The sequence below is a fragment of the Tachyglossus aculeatus genome, chromosome 20 (genome assembly GCF_015852505.1).
Source record: "Tachyglossus aculeatus isolate mTacAcu1 chromosome 20, mTacAcu1.pri, whole genome shotgun sequence".
Classification (NCBI taxonomy): domain Eukaryota; kingdom Metazoa; phylum Chordata; class Mammalia; order Monotremata; family Tachyglossidae; genus Tachyglossus; species Tachyglossus aculeatus.
In genome coordinates this window covers 17,770,078-17,790,122 of record NC_052085.1, presented here as the reverse complement: position 1 = coordinate 17,790,122, position 20,045 = coordinate 17,770,078, and the positions used below count along the sequence as shown (strand labels likewise).

The 20,045-nt window shown below is 47.2% G+C and overlaps 2 protein-coding genes across 2 annotated transcripts; both read left to right on the top strand.

Moving 5' to 3' along the window:
- Positions 1-3,931: 3,931 nt before the first annotated feature.
- On the top strand, positions 3,932-4,891 carry LOC119941280 (olfactory receptor 2T2-like). The gene has a single exon (XM_038761659.1). The coding sequence runs from the start codon at positions 3,932-3,934 to the stop codon at positions 4,889-4,891; it is 960 nt and encodes a 319-aa protein (XP_038617587.1).
- Positions 4,892-16,260: 11,369 nt separating this feature from the next.
- Positions 16,261-17,201, top strand: LOC119941278 (olfactory receptor 2T1-like). The gene is given in 2 exon segments (XM_038761658.1): positions 16,261-16,870; positions 16,873-17,201. Coding segments are annotated over 2 exon segments (939 nt in total).
- Positions 17,202-20,045: the final 2,844 nt, after the last annotated feature.

Below are 20,045 nucleotides of genomic sequence, written 5' to 3'. Positions count from 1 at the left end.
ATCCACTTCACAGAGAAGTGAAGTGATTTGCCCAAAGTCACACAGCTGACAAGCGGCGGGGCCGGGATGAGGAAGGGGTCCATGATGAGCGGGACAGGAATACAGCACAGTGAGTAGGTTGATGTTAGAGGAGTGAAAGGAGCGGGCTGGATAAACTGCATGGTGTAGTGGATAAAGAATGGGCCTGGGAGTCAGAAGGTCATGGGCTCTAATCCTGTTTCTACCACCTGTCTGCTGTGTGACCTTGAGCAAGGCACTTAATATCTCTGTGTCTCAGTTACCGCATCTGTAAAATGGGAATTGAGACTGCGAGTCCCACGTAGGACAGGGACCGTGTCAAACTCGATTTGCTTGGAAGCAGCATAGTTTAGTGGAAAGATCCCGGGCTTAGGGGTCAGAGGTCGTGGGTTCTAATCCACTTGTCAGCTGCGTGACTTTGGGCAAGTCAATCAACTTCTCTGTGCCTCAATTACCTCATCTGTAAAATGGGGATTAAGACTGTCAGCTTCACGTAGAACAGCCTAATTACCTTGTATCTACCCCAGTGCTTGGAACAGTGCTTGGCACATAGTAAGCCCTTAACAAAATACCATCTGCCTCATCGCTTTGTACAGTGACTGGCATATAGTAAGCACTTAGCAAATACCATAATAATAATTATTACTAGAGGGATACGTGTGGGGAGAGGGTTGATAGAGCAGATGGTGGGTTTCTTCTTGAGGCAGAGATGGATGGGCCGGCACTGGAGGTTTTTGATGAGGAAGATGACTTACTTAGAACGATGTTTTAAGAAAATAATCCGGGCAGCGGGAATGAAGTATGACCTAGAGAGGAGAGAAGCTGGAGGCCGAGAGTCCAGAGAGAAGACTGATTCAATCAATCAATCAATCAATCAATCAATGGTATTTATTTAGGGCTTACCGTGCACAGAGCGTTCTACTAACTACTTGGGTGAGTACAATGCAAAAGTGTTGGTAGGCACTTTCCCTGCCATAACGAGCTTACAGCAGAAGGGGAGACAGACATTAATCTAAATAAATAATTTTTGATTCAAAAGTCGAGGCTTAGGTCGGCACGGTAGCCATCTGCAATGAGAGGAAGAGGACGATTCTAGAGATTTTAGAGAGACAGAAAATAGAATTTGGTGACTAACAAAATGCAGGTTGAAGGAGATGAGTCAAGGATAACACCAAGGTTGCAGGCCTACGAGACAGGGAGGGTGGTAGTGTTGTCTACAGGTAGGAGAGAGCCATGGGAGCGGGGGTTTCGCGGTGGCAAGATGATTTCAGTTTGGGGCATGTTGAGTTGGAGGGGACAGAGGGCTGTCAGAGGACCACCGAGGGAGAGAACGTGCCTGAAAGAGATGACTCCAGAAGGAGGAAATGTGAGATCGCAGAGAAGTGAGGCGTTGTCCTGGACACGGAAATAGTTCTCCGGGCTCTCCAGTCTCCGATGGGAGGTTGGCAGGAGGGGAGGGATGGTCACTTCTATTTATTAAACTGTCCACGTTGCAGATTCCACGGCCAGAAGAAACCTCAAATTGTCATTAAATACATCCCCCTGCCTCCACAGACAAGTCATCCGATTCAGGTGGGTACCTCTTCAGGGTTGGATATTTCTTTGCAAATACTTTTACTACTACTACTAGTAATAATAACAATAATAATAAGATTTCTGAAGCACTTACCATGCGCCAAACATTGTACTAGCCCTGGGATAGAGGCACGATGAACAGGTTGGACAGCTCCTGTCCCATATGGGGCCCTCAGTCCAAGTAGAAAGAAGAATGGGAATGATTAATAATAATAAAAAATAATTATTGGGGGTTGCGTTATGAGCTTACTGTGTGCCAAGCACTGTACTAAGCACTGGGGTGGATACAAGCAAATCGGGTTGGATGCAGTCCCTGTCCCGCATGAGCTCACGGTCTTCATCCCCATTTGTCTGTTGAGACAACAGAGGCACAGAAAAGTGAAGTGACTGGCTCAAGGTTACACAGCAGAAAAGTGGCAGAGCCAGATTTAGAAACCCATGACCTTCTGACTCCCAGACCCACACTCTATCCACTATGCCTTGCTGGTTCCTACCTACTCCTCTTCCTCTTTCCTTCATCCTCCATTCCAGGCAGAAGGTCCTAGAGTTTAATCACCTGAAAATTAGCCACTCATCTCGGTCTTTCTTTCTCATTGTAAGTGAATAGCTTGGATGGACTCCAGCTCCTGGTACAGTGCCGGGCACATACTCAGTGCTTAACAAGTACCACAGTTACTGTTAGTATACCCCATTTGCAGAAATGACAGCCCAGACTAAACTGGGGAGCCCCTTTAGGGCCGGGGATTAAGTTTTATTTTTAATAATAATATTAATAATCATGAAAATAATAATATTGTTCAGTACGTACTATGTGCCAAGCACAGAGGTAGATTGGATTCAGTCCCTGTAAAGTTTGTGGCTCGTGATCTTAGGGGAGGGGAGACCAGGGATTTAATTCCCATTTGCCAGATAGGGAAACCGAGGCACAGAAAAGCCATGGTATTTCTCTTTCATGGTATTCCTCGCCAGCACTTATTACAGTATCTAATGAATGCCACTGAGTGAATGAAAGAGTAGGAGGGCTAATTAAAAATCCCATCTTCTTAAATAGGGCTTCCCTAACTAAATTCTTATCACCCCTACTCCCTCTCCCTTTTGCATCACCCTTGCCCTTGGATTCGTACCCTTTATTCACCCCACCCTCAGCCCCACAGCATTTAGGTCCGGATCCGTAATTTATTTTAATGGCCACCACCCACTCTAGATTGTAATTTCCTTGTGGGAAGGGAAAGTTTCTACCAACCCTGTTGTATTGGACTCCAAAGCAGTACGTACAGTGCTTTGCACACAGTAAGCACTCAATACATTGATTGATTGATTGATCAGTTCTGACTTTCTCCAGAATGTGGACTCGCTCAGTGGTGGACCAAAACCACATGAAAATGAGTCACTTTGTTTTTCACGTTATCCATTGGTGATGTTCATTCAACAGTAGCAGAAATAGCGATGACATAATTATCATTCTCTTTCATCTTCTCCAGAGTTCAATTACAGCCTCCCATCGGCACTACTTATGACTTAGGCCTCTAGACTGTGAGGGAACGTGCCTATCAACTCGGGTCTACTCCAGCGCTTAGAAGAATGCTTGACACATAGTGAGTGCTTAACGAATACCATAAAAATAATCAGTGAATCTATCAATAGGAATCGTTATGCTACTACTCTGTGCAGACACTGTACTAAGCACTTGGGAGAGTGCAGAAACATTGGAAGTCATGATTCCTGTATTCAGTGGGGAAGCAGACACTTAAATAGGCTACAGGGAAGGAGAAGTTGAAGAGTTTAAAGCTGTGGATACCTTAGCCTTACTGGGGCTAGGGTGAGTAGGGTGTTCAGTCTCTGTCTGGGGTGTGAATGGGGCTGGAATTTGGAATTTCAGACACCCTGTGCTTTCGTTTTTCTTCTTTTAAATGGCATTTGTTGAGACCTTGCTATGTGCCAAGGATTGGGGTAGGTACAATACAGCTGCATTTGCTTGTAGAATCGTAGCTTAGTACAGTGCCTTGCACAGAGTAAGCTCTTAACAAATACCATAATTAGTATTATTTATTATTATTATTATACCGAATAGTCAAGTTGGGCCAATCCCTGTCACACATGGGGCTCTAAGTCATAACCTCCATTCCACAGATGAGGTAAACTTAGGCATGAAGAAACAAAGTGACTTGCCCAAGGTCACACAGCATGCATGTGATGGAGCTGGATCAGAACCCAGGTCCTCTGACTCCCAGGCCCAGGCTCTTTCTGCTAGGCTGCGCTGCTTCTGCTGCTGCTGTTTTGGGACCCACAAGACCTACGTTCTATTTCCCCTCTTCTAGACATCTCAGATGATCGCACAATGGTGAAAGAGAATCGCACCTTGTCTACCGACTTCATTCTGCTCGGTCTCTTCCAAGATGTGGGCTCTCCCAAGCTCCTCTTTTCCCTGGTCTTCATGGCCTTTTGCACAGCCCTGCTGGGTAACATGACCATGATGGCTCTCATCCACATGGACTCCCGCCTCCACACGCCCATGTACTTCCTGCTCGGCCAGCTCTCCACAATGGACCTGTTGTACATCTCCACCATCGTCCCCAAGATGGCCGCCGACTTCCTTTCTGGCAGGAAGTCCATCTCCTTTGGGGCCTGTACCGCTCAAATATTTATCTACCTGACCCTGGGGGGATCCGAATGTTTCCTGTTGGCCTTCATGTCCTACGACCGGTACGTCGCTGTCTGCCACCCGCTCCGATACCCGGTCCTGATGAACGGAAGGGTCTGTGTCCTCATGACCGTCGGGTCCTGGCTCCTGGGTGCCCTCGACGGCCTGCTTTTGACACCCATCACCATGACCTTCCCTTTCTGCCGCTCCCGGGTGATTCAGCATTTCTTCTGTGAGGTCCCGGCTGTCCAGAGGCTGTCATGTGTGGACACCTCCCTCTATGAGACCGCCATGACTGCCTGCTGCTCCATCATGCTCCTGGTCCCGCTCACGGTCATCGCTGTGTCCTATGGGCTCATCCTCTCCACAGTGCTCCAGATGAAGTCCTCACAGGGGTGGAGGAAGGCCTCGGCCACCGGTTCCTCCCATCTGATGGTGGTGGGGCTCTACTACGGGGCCGCCATCTTTACCTACATGCAACCTGGCTCTTTACGAAGCCCCGGGCAGGACAAGGCTGTCTCCGTGTTCTACACCATCATCACTCCCATGCTGAACCCTTTTATCTACAGCCTGCGCAACAGGGAGGTGGCCAGGGCACTGAGAAGGTGTCTACAGAGGTGTGCTTTTTCCCACACTGGAAGAAATGAGGTTTCTTAAGACATAGTGTAACTAAGCCCTCTTTTCCTTTTCTCCAATTACTCTCTGAATCACCCTGACTTGCTCCCTTAATTCATCCCTACTCCCAGCACTACAACACCTAAGTACATATCAAGGGTCCTCTAGGGTCAGTTCTTGGTCCCCTTCTGTTCTCTATCTACACTCACTCCCTTGGTGAACGCATTCGCTCCGACGGCCTCAACTATCATCTCTACGCTGATGACACCCAAATCTTCATCTCTACGCTGCTCTCTCTCCCTCCCTCCAGGCTCGCATCTCCTCCTGCCTTCAAGACATCTCCATCTGGATGTCTGTCCGCCATCTAAAACTCAACATGTCCAAGACTCAACTCCTTATCTTCCCTCCCAAACCCTGCCCTCTCCCTGACTTTCCCATCTCTGTTGACAGCACTACCATCCTTCCCATCTCACAAGCCCGCAACCTTAGTGTCATCCTCGACTCTGCCCTCTCGTTCATCCCACACATCCAATTCGTCACCAAAACATGCCGGTTTCACCTCCGCAACATTGCCAAGATCCGCCCTTTCCTATCCATCCAAACCACTACCCTGATGGTTCAATCTTTCATCGTATCCAGACTGGATTACTGCATCAGCCTCCTCTCTGATCTCCCATTCTTCTGTCTCTCCCCACTTCAATCCATACTTCACGCCGCTGCCCGGATCGTCTTTGTGCAGAAACGCTTTGGGCATGTTACTCCCCTCCTCAAAAATCTCCAGTGGCTACCAATCAACCTACGCATCAGGCAAAAACTCCTCATCCTCGGCTTCAAGGCTCTCCATCACCTCGCCGCCTCCTACCTCACCTCCCTTCCTTCCTTCTACAGCCCATCCCGCACCCTCCGCTCCTCTGCCTCTAATCTCCTCACTGTGCCTCGTTCTCGCCTGTCCCGCCGTCGATCCCCGGCCCACGTCACCCCCCTGGCCTGGAATGCCCTCCCTCCGCATATCCGCCAAGCTAGCTCTCTTCCTTCCTTCAAAGCCCTACTGAGAGCTCACCTCCTCCAGGAGGCCTTCCCAGACTGAGCCCCCTCCTTCCTCTCCCCCTCGTCCCCCCTCTATCCCCCCGTCTTTCCGCCTTCCCTTCTCCACAGCACCTGTATATATGTATATATGTTTATACGTATTTATTACTCTATTCATTCATTAATTTTATTTGTACATATTTATTCTATTTATTTTATTTTGATAATATGTTTTGTTTTGTTGTCTGTCACCCCTTCTAGACCGTGAGCCTGCTATTGGGTAGGGACCGTCTCTATATGTTGCCAACTTGTACTTCCCAAGCGCTTAGTACATTGTTCTGCACACAGTAAGTGCTCAATTAATACGATCTGAATAAATAACTGAATATCAGTAATTCATTTATTTAACTTAATGTCTGTCTCCCCCTTTAGACTGTAAGCTCAGTATGGGCAGGACATGTGCCTGTTTATTGTTGTACTCTCCCAAGCGCTTAGTATAGTGTTGTGCACACAGGAAGCGCTCTATAAATACTATTGAATGAATGAATACTATTGAATGACTCGTATTCCTCAAAAATCTCCAGAGGCTACCAATCAATCTGCGCATCAGGCTGAAACTCCTCACCCTGGGCTTCAAGGCTCTCCATCACCTCGCCCACTCCTACCTCACCTCCCTTCTCTCCTTCTACAGCCCACCCCGCACCCTCCGCTCCCCCGCCGCTAATCTCCTCACCGTACCTCGTTCTCACCTGTTCTGCCATCGACCCCCGGCCCACGTCATCCCCCGGGCCTGGAATGCCCTCCCTCTGCCCATACGCCAAGCTAGCTCTCTTCATCCCTTCAAGGCCCTACTGAGAACTCACCTCCTCCAGGAGGCCTTCCCAGACTGAGCCCCTTCCTTTCTCTCCCCCTCGTCCCCCTCTCCATCCCCCATCTTACCTCCTTCCGTTCCCCACAGCACCTGTATATATGTATATATGTTTGTACATATTTATTACTCTATTTATTTATTTATTTACTTTACTTGTACATATCTATTCTATTTATTTTATTTTGTTAGTATGTTTGGTTTTGTTCTCTGTCTCCCCCTTTTAGACTGCGAGCCCACTGTTGGGTAGGGACTTTCTCTATATGTTGCCAATTTGTACTTCCCAAGCGCTTAGTACAGTGCTCTGCACATAGCAAGCGCTCAATAAATACAATTGATGATGATGATGATGATGAATGAACAAGATATTTGGTGCCCTTGACAAGGCGGAAGTGGATCTGAGGTGGAGGTTGCTTTGCATTCCCTCAGACTGTGAACCTTGTGTGGGACGGTAATGATGTCTAACCTGACTACCTTTGTATCTACCCTTACGCTTAGTACAATACTTGATATGTGGGAAGCACTTCAGAAATAAAAGCAGTGCGAACTAATGGAAAGAAACATGTCCTGGGAGCCAGAGTCAGTCATTCAGTCAGTCATACAATTTGAGTGCTTACTGTGTGCAGATCACTTTACTAAGCTCTTGGGAGAGTATGTTGCAACAATAGACAGACACATTCCCTGCCTCCAACAAGTTTGCAGTCTAGAGGGGGAGACAGACATTTATATAAATAATGCCAGAGGACATGGGTTTGAAACCTGTCTCCGACATTCGTCTTTTGGATGACCTTGGGCGACTCATTTATCTTCTTTGTGCCTATCAATTCTGTTATACTGTACTCTCCCAAGCGATTAGACCAGTACTCTGCACAAAGTAAGCACTCAATAAATATTGAGATTGTGAGCCCTCTGTGGAACAGAGACTATGTCCAACCCAATTTGCTTGTATTCATCCCAGCGCTTAGTATAGTGCCTGGCACATAGTAAGTGCTTAACAAATATTATTCTTAGTAGTAGTATCATAATTATATACCACTGATTAATGGATTCCTCTAGGCTGCAAACTCCTCGTGGGCTAGGATCACATCTATCAAGTCTATTTTACTGTACACAGTAAGCATTTAATAAATACCACTGATTTATTTTCCAGAACTTTTGCATAAAGGAATATAATACTCCTTTACATGTTCTATACTTCAGTGATAACCACAACATTATTAATCATTCATTAATAATTACTATATAATAATAGTTGTAGGGGTCTGCATTGGCAAAAGAGAGCTGTAGGTGTAAGCATTAATGGAACCTGTGACAATCAGGACTACTCATGGATGTAAGGGAAAGTCCAGGAATGCAGATAAGGATGCTGAAGGCTAGGAACGAAGGAAGATAAAAGATGTAAAGCAAAAGTCCTGGTAGGCAAATAAGGAAATAAGGCAGAAGGCCAGGTAAAAGATGAAAAGCCAGACTTGGGAAATACTGACCACTAGAATAAAGGAAGTAAGCACAAGGATGCAGACCAGTAGTTGGCAATTGTGGGGAGCGGGAGGGGGACGGGGAAAGAGGGGACGGGGAAGCTGTGGAGAGGAATGGACTGCAGAAAAGAGGGTCAATAGCAGAAAGCACCAGCACTCAATGGGCCTGAGGTAAGGTAATAATAATAATTATATTTATGGTATTTGTTAAGCACTTACTAAATGCCAGGCACTGTTCTAAGCACCGGGGTAGATACAAGCTTATCGGATTGGACAGAGTCCCTGTCCCATATGGCTCACAGTCTTAATCTCCGTTTTACAGATGAGGTCACTGGGGTACAGATACGTTAAGCGACTTTCCCAAGGTCACACAGCAGACAAGTGGCAGAGCCGGTATTAGAATCCACTTTCTCTGACTCCCAAGCCTGTGTTAAGGTCACACAGCAGACAAGTGGAAGAGCCGGGATTAGAATCCACTTTCATTGACTCCCAAACCTGTGTTCCATAAACCAGCAGAATGTTATGGTCAGGGTGACTCAAAAAAAGGAAGATAGAATATTGATCTCACTTATTGGATAGATCACATATTTTATTTTGTATGAGCTTCCACTCTCTAGGATTGATAGGGTTTTTGAAAATTGTATTTCATAAGTGCTTTGCAATGTACCAGGGACTGTACTAAGCACTGGGGTGGATTCAAGCTAATCAGGTTGGACACAGTCGCTTTCCCACATGGGGCTCATAGTCTTAATCCCCATTTTACAGATGAGGGAACTGAGATACAGAGAAGTGAAGTGACTTGCTCAAGGTCATCCAGCAGACAGATGGCAGACCTGGGATTATAACTCAGGTCCTCTCACTTCCAGACCCATGTTCTATCCACTAGACTACGCTAATTCTCGGGGTTAAAGGGGCTGGAAAATCTCATGGGTCAAAAAGTATTTTTTCATTGTCTCTTCTGGGCTGCAGCCATTTTGAAATAAGAGAAATATACTGTTGTGTTTTGGGCCTCAGAGGGGAGGGAACAGATCCAGCTCAAGGAATATCCCGATTATGATGATGATGGTATTTGTTAAGCGCTTACTATGTACGAAACACTGTTCTAAGCGCTGGGGGGATAAAAGGTGATTAGGTTTTCCCACGTGGGGCTCACAGTCTTGACCCCCATTTTACAGATGAGGTAACTGAGGAACAGAGAAGTTAAGTGACTTGCCCAAAATCACACAGTAGACAAGTGGCAGAGCCGGGATTAGGACCTATGACCTATGACCCCCAAGCCCTTATTTTTTCCACTGAGCCAAGCTGCTATCATTGGTACCCAGCTTCTCCTGGACTTTAGATAATCTTCTATCATGCTCTCTAGCCTGTACCAGATGCTAACAAGAGAAAAACAGTTTTCTTTTGGATTTTTCCATCGCTGCTAATTTTCTCTCCAAAGAGGGAGTAGCCAAAGCAGACTGATGATGAATATCAGAGAAAGCTGTCATGATGATTTTTGAGATGCCTCAAAAATTTCTCATGCCACCGCCAGTTTAAGAAGCCACGTCCGTCTCCTGTTGCATGCTGCATCTCTGCGACTTTCAGCCCCAAGGGGCATGAAATCTCAGACTCATTCACTAGTGCCTCTCTCCGGGCACCTAAATTGTTTGAATCCTGAGTTCCTCTCCGCTCTGACCATCACCTCTTCCAAAGAACCTTTGGTTGCAGTGGCTCAGAGACCAATTAATTCCAGTGGAGCAATCTGACCATTTAAACCCCTCCTACATTCTTTCCTCAAGTCTCCAAATTCTTTCACCTCTCTTGCCTTCTTGCTGGGAGAAAGGTAGGTAGCAAATTGCATTGTCTCCATTTCTTGACGGGAAGTCGACAAGTCAGCAAGTCAGTTCGTCCATCCATCCATCCATTCATTTATCTGTTCATCCATCCATTCCTCTATCTCCCCATCCATCCACCCGTCCATCCTTCCACCTCCCTCCACCTGTAAAAACCAGTCAGACGAGAGATTATAACCCAACATATAAAAGGGTGTGAGGGAATTACCTTGAAAAGTAGATTTCTTTTTACATGGAGAGATAGGGTGAGCATTTTCTAGTCGGTCATATCATTTACATTTCAAATGTCCTTTAGTAGGTGTGTGTGTGTGTGCTTTCATTTGTGTTTATGCGCTAATAGCCTGGCAACAGTATCTTTCCTCTGACAATTATCCAAATGCTGTGAAATGGACATTGACTTTTTTTAGGCTTTCTATATCCTTTATATCTCTGACTTCTAAATCATCAAATTATTTTCTTTCTCTCTGACTTCTTTCTTCTTATTATTATTGCCTCCTTCCTCTTCCTCTCCTCCCATCCCGTACCCTTTCTCCTATCTCTTGCCTACTCTCGCTTCTGTTTTTGTCCCTGAATCTGAATCTGAATCCCTGAACATGTCCAAGACTGAACTCCTTGTCTTCCCTCCCAAACCCTGCCCTCTCCCTGACATTCCCTTCACTGTGGACGGCACTACCCTCCTTCCCATCTCACAAGCCCGCAACCCTGGTGTCATCCTCGACTCCGCTCTCTCATTCACCCCTCACATCCAAGCCATCACCAAAACCTGCCGGTCTCAGCTCCGCAACATTGCCAAGATCCGCCCTTTCCTCTCCATCCAAACCGCTACCCTGCTCGTTCAAGCTCTCATCCTATCCCGTCTGGACTACTGCATCAGCCTCCTCTCTGATCTCCCATCCTCGTGTCTCTCCCCACTTCAATCCATACTTCACGCCGCTGCCCGGATTGTCTTTGTCCAGAAACGGTCTGGGCATGTTACTCCCCTCCTCAAAAATCTCCAGTGGCTACCAATCAATCTGCGCATCAGGCAAGAACTCCTCACCCTGGGCTTCAAGGTTTTCCATCACCTCGCCCCCTCCTACCTCACCTCCCTTTTCTCCTTCTACAGCCCAGCCTGCACCCTCTGCTCCTCTGCCGCTAATCTCCTCACCGTACCTCGTTCTCACCTGTCCCGCCGTCGACTCCCGGCCCACGTCCTCCCCCTGGCCTGGAATGCCCTCCCTCCCAACATCCGCCAATCTAGCTCTCTTCCTCCCTTCAAGGCCCTACTGAGAGCTCACCTCCTCCAGGAGGCCTTCCAGACTGAGCCTCCTCCTTCCTCCCCCCCTCGTCTCCCTCTCCATCCCCCTTGTCTTACCTCCTTCCCTTCCCCACAGCACCTGTATATATGTATATATGTTTGTACATATTTATCATATCTATTCTATTTATTTTATTTCGTTAGTATGTTTGGTTTTGTTCTCTGTCTCCCCCTTTTAGACTGTGAGCCCACTGTTGGGTAGGGTCTCTATATGTTACCAACTTGTACTTCCTAAGCTCCTAGTACAGTGCTCTGCACACAGTTAGCACTCAATAAATACGATTGATTGATTGATTGATTTCTCTTTTCCTGATTTCTGTTGTTCTTTCTCTTCTAATCCTCAGTTCTCTTCTTCTGCAGACCTTTTCATTTATCTTCCATATGCTTCTTCCCCTCCACGTTGTTCTCCCTTGCCCACACAACTTCATCCTCTCATATTTCCTCCCACCTCGTCCCTGCCTCTTTCAATCTCCATCCTTCCTGTTCTGGATCTCCTTTTCTCTACCTCCTTTGACCCTTTGTTTTAGCTGCTTCAACCCTATCCTCCCTCTTTTCCTAATCGCCATCAATTCCTTCGTCCCCATTCGCTTCCTACATGGCCCATCTGTCTCTTAACTTGTCCATCTGAGAAGTAGCATGGCTCAGTGGAAAGACCCTGGTGCTGGAAGTTAGAGGACCTGGGTTCTAATCTTGGCTCTACCACTTGTCCGCTGTGTTACCTTGGGAAAATCACTAATTTCTCTGTGCTTCACTAACTTCATTTGTAAAGGCGGGATTAAGACTCTGAGCCCTATGTGGGATATGTACTACTATGTGCCAGGCATTTTACTGAGCACTGGGGTGGTTATAAGCAAATCGCGTCAGATACAGTCCCTCACAGCCGTAATCTCCATTTCACTCATGAGGGAACTGAGGCACAGATAAGTGATGTTACTTGCCCAAGGTCACCTTGAAAATAAAATACAGAGACAGGATTAGAATCCAAGTTCTTCTGACTTCCTTGCCTGTGTTCTACCACTAAGACATGCTGCCATAACTTTGTATCGACCCCACAGTCTGGTATGGGGTACTGGTATCGGTAGTGGTAGTGGTAGTGGGGTAGTGTATCGGTACAGTGTCTGACCCGTAATAAGCTCTTAACATAAACAATTTTAAAAAAGAAAGTATCTCAAAAAGTAAAACATTGAAAAAAAAACTTTTGGCATGATAACTGATGGAATTCCCCCCATAGACAGGGCTGAAGTGTCTTGTCTCCCTCCTTCTTAGATTAGAAGCCCCATGTGAGACAGGAGTATAAGCTAATCAAGTCAGACACAGTCCCTGCTCCTCATGGAGTGCACAGCCTAAGTAGGAGGGCGAACAGATATTTATTCCCCATTATGCAGATGAGGAAATTGAGGCACCGAGGGGTGCCCCCTCCTTCCTCTCCCCCTCCTCCCCCCTCCATCCCCCCGCCTTACCTCCTTCCCCTCCTCAGAGCACCTGTATATATGTTTGTACAGATTTATGACCATTTATTTTATTTGTACATATTTACTATTCCATTTATTTTATTTTGTTAATATGTTTTGTTTTGTTGTCTGTCCCCCCTTCTAGACTGTGAGCCCGCTGTTGGGAAGGGACCGTCTCCATATGTTGCCAACTTGTACTTTCCAAGCGCTTAGTCCAGTGCTCTGCACACAGTAAGCGCTCAATAAATACGATTGATTGAATGAATGAATGAATGACGTGACTTACCCAAGGTCACGACACAGGTGGATGGCACAGCCAGGATTTTTTTTAATGATATTTGTTAAGTGCTTACTATGTGTCACGTACTGGTCTAAGCACGGGGGTAGATGCTAGTCAATCAGATCATAGACAGTTCCTGCACTTGAATCTGTGACTTTTGGACATTTGCTATGCGCCCCAGACCCAGAGCACGTACATACATTGTTTAAATTGCATATTGTAAATTACTTATTTATTTATATTGAAGTCTGCCTCCCCCTCTAGACTCGTTATGGGCAAGGAAAGTATGTGCTGCCTCTGTTATATTCTGTTCTTTCAAGCGCTTAGTAAATTGCTCTGAACTTAGTAAGCACTTGATAAATACCATTAATTGCTTGATTTACTGACTGGCCCACATGAGGCTCACAGTCTAAGAAAAAAGGAAACAGGCATTGGATACCCATTTTACAGATGATATTCCTGAGGCCCAGAAAGTGAAGTGACTTGTCCAAGGTCACGCAGCAAATAACCAGCAGAGACGGGATTAAAATCCAAATCCTCTGACTTCTCCAAGTCCCTAACTCTTTCCACAAGGTACGCTGCAATCAATCAATAAATAAATCGTATTTAATGAGTGCTTACTGTGTGCAGAGCACTGTACTAAGCGCTTGGAAAGTACAAATTGACAACATATAGAGACAGTCCCTACCCAACAGTGGGTTCACAGTCTAAAAGGGGGAGACGGAGAACAAAACCGAACATACTAAAAAAATAAAATAAATAGAATAGATATGTGCAAGTAAAATAAATAACTAAATAAATAGAGTAATAAATATGTACTAACATATATACATATATACAGGTGTTTGTGGGGAAGGGAAGGAGGTAAGATGAGGGGGATGGAGAGGGGGACGATGGGGAGAGGAAGGAAGGGGCTCAGTCTGGGAAGGCCTCCTGGAGGAGGTGAGCTTTCAGTAGGGCCTTGAAGGGAGGAAGAGAGCTAGCTTGGCGGATGGGCAGACGGAGAGCATTCCAGGACCGGGGGAGGACGAGCTACGGTGAGGAGATTAGCGGTAGAGGAGTGGAGGGTGCGGGGTGGGCTGTAGAAGGAGAGAAGGGAGGTGAGGTAGGTGGGGGCGAGGTGATGGACAGCCTTCAAGCCCAGGGTGAGGAGTTTCTGTCTGATGCGCAGATTGATTGGTAGCCACTGGAGACTTTTGGGAAAGGGAGAAACATGCCCAGAGCGTTTCTGGACAAAGACAATCCGGGCAGCAGCATGAAGGACGGATTGAAGTGGGGAGAGACACGAGGATGGGAGATCAGAGAGAAGGCTGGTGCAGTAGTCCAGACGGGATAGGATGAGAGCTTGAACGAGCAGGGTAGCGGTTTGGATGGAGAGGAAAGTGCGGATCTTGGCAATGCTGCGGAGCTGAGACCGACAGGTTTTGGTGACGGCTTGGATGTGAGGGGTGAATGAGAGAGCTGAGTCGAGGATAACACCAAGGTTGTGGGCTTGTGAGACGGGAAGGATGGTAGTGCCGTCAATAGAGATGGGAAAGTCAGGGAGAGGGCAGGGTTTGGGAGGGAAGACAAGGAGTTCAGTCTTGGACTTGTTGAGTTTTAGGTGGCGGGCAGACATCAAAATGGAGATGTTCTGAAGGCAGGAGGATATGCGAGCCTGGAGAGAGGGGGAGAGAGCAGGGGCAGAGATGTAGATCTGGGTGTCATCAGCGTAGAGATGACAGTTGAAGCCGTGGGAGCAAAGGAGGTCACCAAGGGAGTGAGTGTAGATCGAGAAAAGAAGGGGCCCAAGCACTGAACCTTGGGGAACCCCCACAGTAAGGGGATGGGAGGGGGAGGAGGAACCTGCAATAGAGACTGAGAATGAACTACCGGAAAGATAAGAGGAGAACCAGGAGAGGGCGGAGTCTGTGAAGCCAAGGTCGGATAGCGTGTTGAGGAGAAGGGGGTGGTCCACAGTGTCGAAGGCAGCTGAGAGATCGAGGAGGATTAGGATAGAGTATGAGCCGTAGCATTTGGCAAGCAGGAGGTCATTGGTGACCTTTGAGAAGGCAGTGTCCGTGGAATGTAGGAGACGGAAGTCAGACTGGAGGGGGTCGAGGAGAGAGTAGGTGTTGAGGAATTCTAGGCAGCGCGTGTAGACACCTCATTCAAGGAATTTGGAAAGGAATGGTAGGAGGGATATGGGGCGATAACTAGAAGGTGAGGTGGGGTCAAGAGAGGGTTTTTTTAGGATGGAAGAGACATGGGCATGTTTGAAGGCAGAGGGGAAGAAACCAGTGGAGAGTGAGCGGTTGAAGATAGAAGTTAAGGAGGGGAGAAGGGATGGAGCGAGAGATTTCATGAGATGAGAGGGAATGGGGTCAGAAGCACAGGTGGCCGGAGTAGCACTTGAGAGGAGGGAGGAGAGCTCCTCCAACCTGCAGCGCTGCAACGGGGGCAGTTGTCTACAAAAACATTTAGGCCATGTTTCTCCATTCCACAGGAGACTCCAACAGTTCTCCACCCACTTCCTCATCAAATGCTTAGAACAGGTCTTGGCACAAAGTAGGGGCTTAACAAACACCATCCGTATTGTTATCAAACAGAAACTCATCAATTTTGGTTTTAAAACCCTCAATCTTCTCACCCACTCGTACCGCATCTCACTACTCTCCTACTGCAGTCCAGCCCATACATTAGGTTCCTCTAATGCTAACCTTCTCGTTGTTCCTGGATCTCATCCATTTCACCATTGACTTCTGGCCAGGAACGCCGTCCCTCCTCATATCTGACAGACAATTACTCTCCTTAGTTTAGAAGGCAGTTATTGAAGGCCAAGAGGTCTTCCCTCACTAAGCCCTCCTTTCCTCTTCTCCCACTCGCTTCTGCATCACCTAACTTGCTCCCTTTATTCAACCCTCCACCCACCTCCACAGCACTAATGTCCATATCTGCCATTTATTTATTTCTATTAATGTCTATCTTCCCCTCTATACTGTAAGCTCGTTATGGGCAGGAAATGTTTCTGTTAATTGTTGCATTGTTCTCACCCAAGCGCTTAGTACAGTGCTCTGCACGCAATATGTGCTCAATAAATATGATCGACTGACTCATTTACATCGGTTTCCCCAATTGATTTCCAGCATCCATTCCATCCCCAATATCTTGGATTCCCCTGCTCAGTAAGTAGAGCTGGCGTAATGGAGGGAGAAAAGGCGACATCTTCCACCGACTTCATCCTCCTGGGACTTTTCGGCCCAGGAGAGACGTCGGTCTTCCTCTTCTCCCTCATCTGCGCCATCTTCCTCACGGCCGTGGTGTCCATCTCCGTCCTGATCTCCCTCGTCTGGGTCGACCCCCGGCTCCGAACCCCCATGCACTTTCTGCTGGGACACTTTTCCCTCATCGACATCCTGTACATCTCCACCACCTTGCCCAAGATGCTGACAGACTTCCTACTCGGCCAGGCCACCATCCCCAGCTGCGCAGCTCAACACTTCGCCTACTTGACCCTGGCGATGGCTGAGTTTTATCTCCTAGGGCTCATGGCCCATGACCGCTGCGTGACTGTGTGCCACCCACTGAAGTATACAGCCCTCGTGACCCGAAGGACCTGCCTTGTCATCGTGGCTGTCTCCTGGATGGCCGGCAGTGTGAGCAGCTGCCTGCTGACTCCCATCACCATGACCCACTGTTTCTGTGGCTCCCGGCAGATCGACCATTTCTTCTGTGAGGACCCGGCTGTGCTGAGGCTGGTATGCGCTGACACGACCCTCTACGAGACGGCCATGTACGTCTGCTGGGTGATGATGCTTCTGTTCTCTTCACCTCCTACACCGGGATCCTCTTCGCCGTGTGCCGTGTCAGCTCGGCAGAAGGAAGGAGGAAGATTTTGGCCACGTGTTCCTCGCAAGTGATGGTGGTCATGCTGTTCTACGGGGCTGCCATGTACACATTCATGCTATCACATTCCTATCACACGCCGGCCCTGGACAAGTTGTTCTCTGCCTTCTACACCATCTTCACTCCCATGCTCAACCCTTTGATCTACAGCCTCCACAATAAAGATGTAGCCAGGGCCATGAGGAGAGTTCTGGGAAGGTACATCACTTCCAGGAAGCCCTCAGTTGATGCGTTCTGATGGCCTGAGTCTCCTTCATCGATCAATCCATTTGTAGTATCGATCGAGCGCTTACTGTGCACAGCGAACAGTACTAAGGACTTGGGAGAGTGCAGTACGATGGAATAAGTAGACAGGTTTCCTGCCCACGAGGGGCTCAGAGTCTAGAGGATGCAACTAATCGATGGTATTTATTGAGTGCTTACTGCGTGCAGACCACCGTACTAAGTGCTTCGAACAGTGCAATATGACCAGGTTGTACACCTGTTTTCTGCCCACAATCAGTAGTATTTATTGAGCTCTAATTGTGTGCAGAGCACTGTACAAAAAGCTTGGGAGAGTCAGAGGTAATGATAATAATAATTATTACCATGGTATTTGTTAAGCACTTACTATGTGTCAAGCACTGTTCTAAGCACTAGGTTAGATACAAGCTAATAATGTTGGGACACAGTCCGTCCCACATGGGGCTCACAGTCATAATCCCCATTTTACAGATGAGGTAACTGAGGCCCAGAGAAGTTAAGTGACTTGCTCAAGGTCACACAGCAGACAAGTGGCACATTCCCTACCCACAAGGAGCTTGCAGGATAGAGGGGAAACAACAGTTTATTGGTTGGATGAGGTTTTGACACTAATAGTATTTATTAAGTATTGTGTGCTAAGAACTGTACTAAATGTGCTGGTAAACATGTCCCCTGCCCATAAGGGATTTACAGTCTAGAGGAGAGACAAACATTAATGTATCAATCTGTGGTATTTATTGAGCACTTATTGTGTGCAGGGAAATGGACTCATTGCTTGTGAGAGTGCAATACAAGAGAGTTGGTAGGTACGTTCTCTGCCCACGAGGAGCTTAAAGTCTAGGGGGAAGACAGACATTAATATGAATGAATAAATTAGGTACGTGTACGTAAGTGCTGTGGGGCTGAGTGTGGGATGAAATGTCACTTCACTTCATTTTCAGTCACCTGCTCCAGGTCACGTTCAGAACCCATTTCCCCTCTGAACTACCCCAGTTATTTTCCAATTCAGCTTCACTGCACCCCACCTTTATTCTGATATGAACTTCCTACAGTCTTGATTCTGTCTGTTGATTGTGGGCTTTAAAGCTGCTTGTGAGGAGGCATCGTACCTAACCACTCTGTTGAACTGTACTCTCCCAAGCGCTTAGTACAGTACTCTTCACATAACAAGCGCCCAATAAATACCATAAATGAACTGAATCACATCTGCTTCTTGCCCCTTGAAGCTCCCCTCAGCTCTTTGTTCCTTGGTACTTTTCTCTGGTACAGATATTTTTCTACAGTCACCTTCCGTCTTTTCCTTTCCCCAATCTCTTCTCTGTTCGCTCATTTTTCTGAGTCAGAACCTTTGTATATGTTTAATCAGTTAATTCTGGTATTTGTTAAATGCTTATTAAGTATCCAGCACTGTTCTAAACGCTGGAACAAATACAAATCATTCAGATTAGAAACAGATCCTGTCCCACATGGGGCTCACAGACTAAGTAGGAGGGAGATCAAGTGTTGAGTGTCCACTTGACAGTTGAGGAAACTGAGGCACAGAGAAGTGAAATGACTTGGCCAAGGTCACACCTCCCCCGCTTGTGATGATGCAACCTCCACCCTTTGCCTCTAGATTAGCTAGCTCATTAGGGGCAGGGAACGTGCCCGCTAATTCTGTTGTACTTTCCCAAGGGCTTAGTACAGTGCAGTGCTGATAGTAGGTGCTCAATAAATATGATCGGTCTTAAAATACGGTTGATTGGCCCTATTAAGGCTGAAGGTGAAACAACCAACAATCCTTTGCCTTCGACGCCATTTGATCGCATGTGCCTATCCCACAGCTTCGGGAAGAGAAGGGTTTTCGAAGGAAATGGGAAACAAGAAACGGGCAATTCCGGGAAAACAAACTCAGGACGGCTTCATTGGGATTGGCCAAAAATGTCCAGGCTTTGGCTGGTCAGTCTGGAGTAGGCTGAAGACAGGTTCGCGAAGGGCTGCGGGATGCGTTCAGGGAGGAGGAAACAGCCGGTGGGGAGGGGCGTCCTTGTCAGAGCCATTGGAAGTCGCAACGCTTCCAGCCTGTGCTGGCTTGGAATTCCAAGGTTTCCAAAGGATACCATCTTCGCACTGCACAGAAAAGGGAAGAAGGGTTATAGATTGCTGACTTGCGGGGCGTGTAGTTTTATGCATTTAGTAAAGTGTAAGTTATTACATATGTATCTTCAAATGATACACATGATTTTTTTATTCTAGTGTCAGCCTCCCTCTGACTCCAAGAGACCTTCCCTGATGAAGCCGTTATTACTTCGCCTCCCACTCCCTTTTGCTTCCCCCTTGCTCTTGGATTTGCATCCTTTAACCACCCCACCCTCTGCCCCACAGCATTTATGTCCGTATCTGTAGTTTATTTTCTTCTATTAATGTCTGTCCCCCCTGTAGACTGTAAGATCCATGTGGGCAAGGACTGCGTCTGCCAGCTCTGTTGTATTATACTCTCCCAAGTGCCTCAGAGGACCTAGGGAGGCTCTGGGCGCCCCCAGCGGCGTCTAACACCAATACTAATAATGTTGGTACTTTTATAGCTCTTACTCTGTGCCAAGCACTGTTTTTAGCGCTGGGGTAGATAATAATAATAATAATAACATTTATTAAGCGCTTAGTATATGCAAAGAACTGTTCTAAGCGCTGTAGAGGTTAACAAGGTGATCAGGTTGTCCCACAGTCTTCATCCCCATTTTACAGGTGAGGAAACTGAGGCCCAGAGAAGTAAAGTGACTTGCCCAAAGTCACACAGCTGATAAGTGGTGGAGCCGGGATTTGAACCCATGACCTCTGAGTCCACAGCCCGGGCTCCTTC

What these genes read in the sequence shown, in the direction of transcription:
- LOC119941280 (XM_038761659.1), top strand. Translation starts at nt 3,932, where the DNA reads ATGGTGAAAGAGAATCGCACCTTGTCTACCGACTTCATTCTGCTCGGT.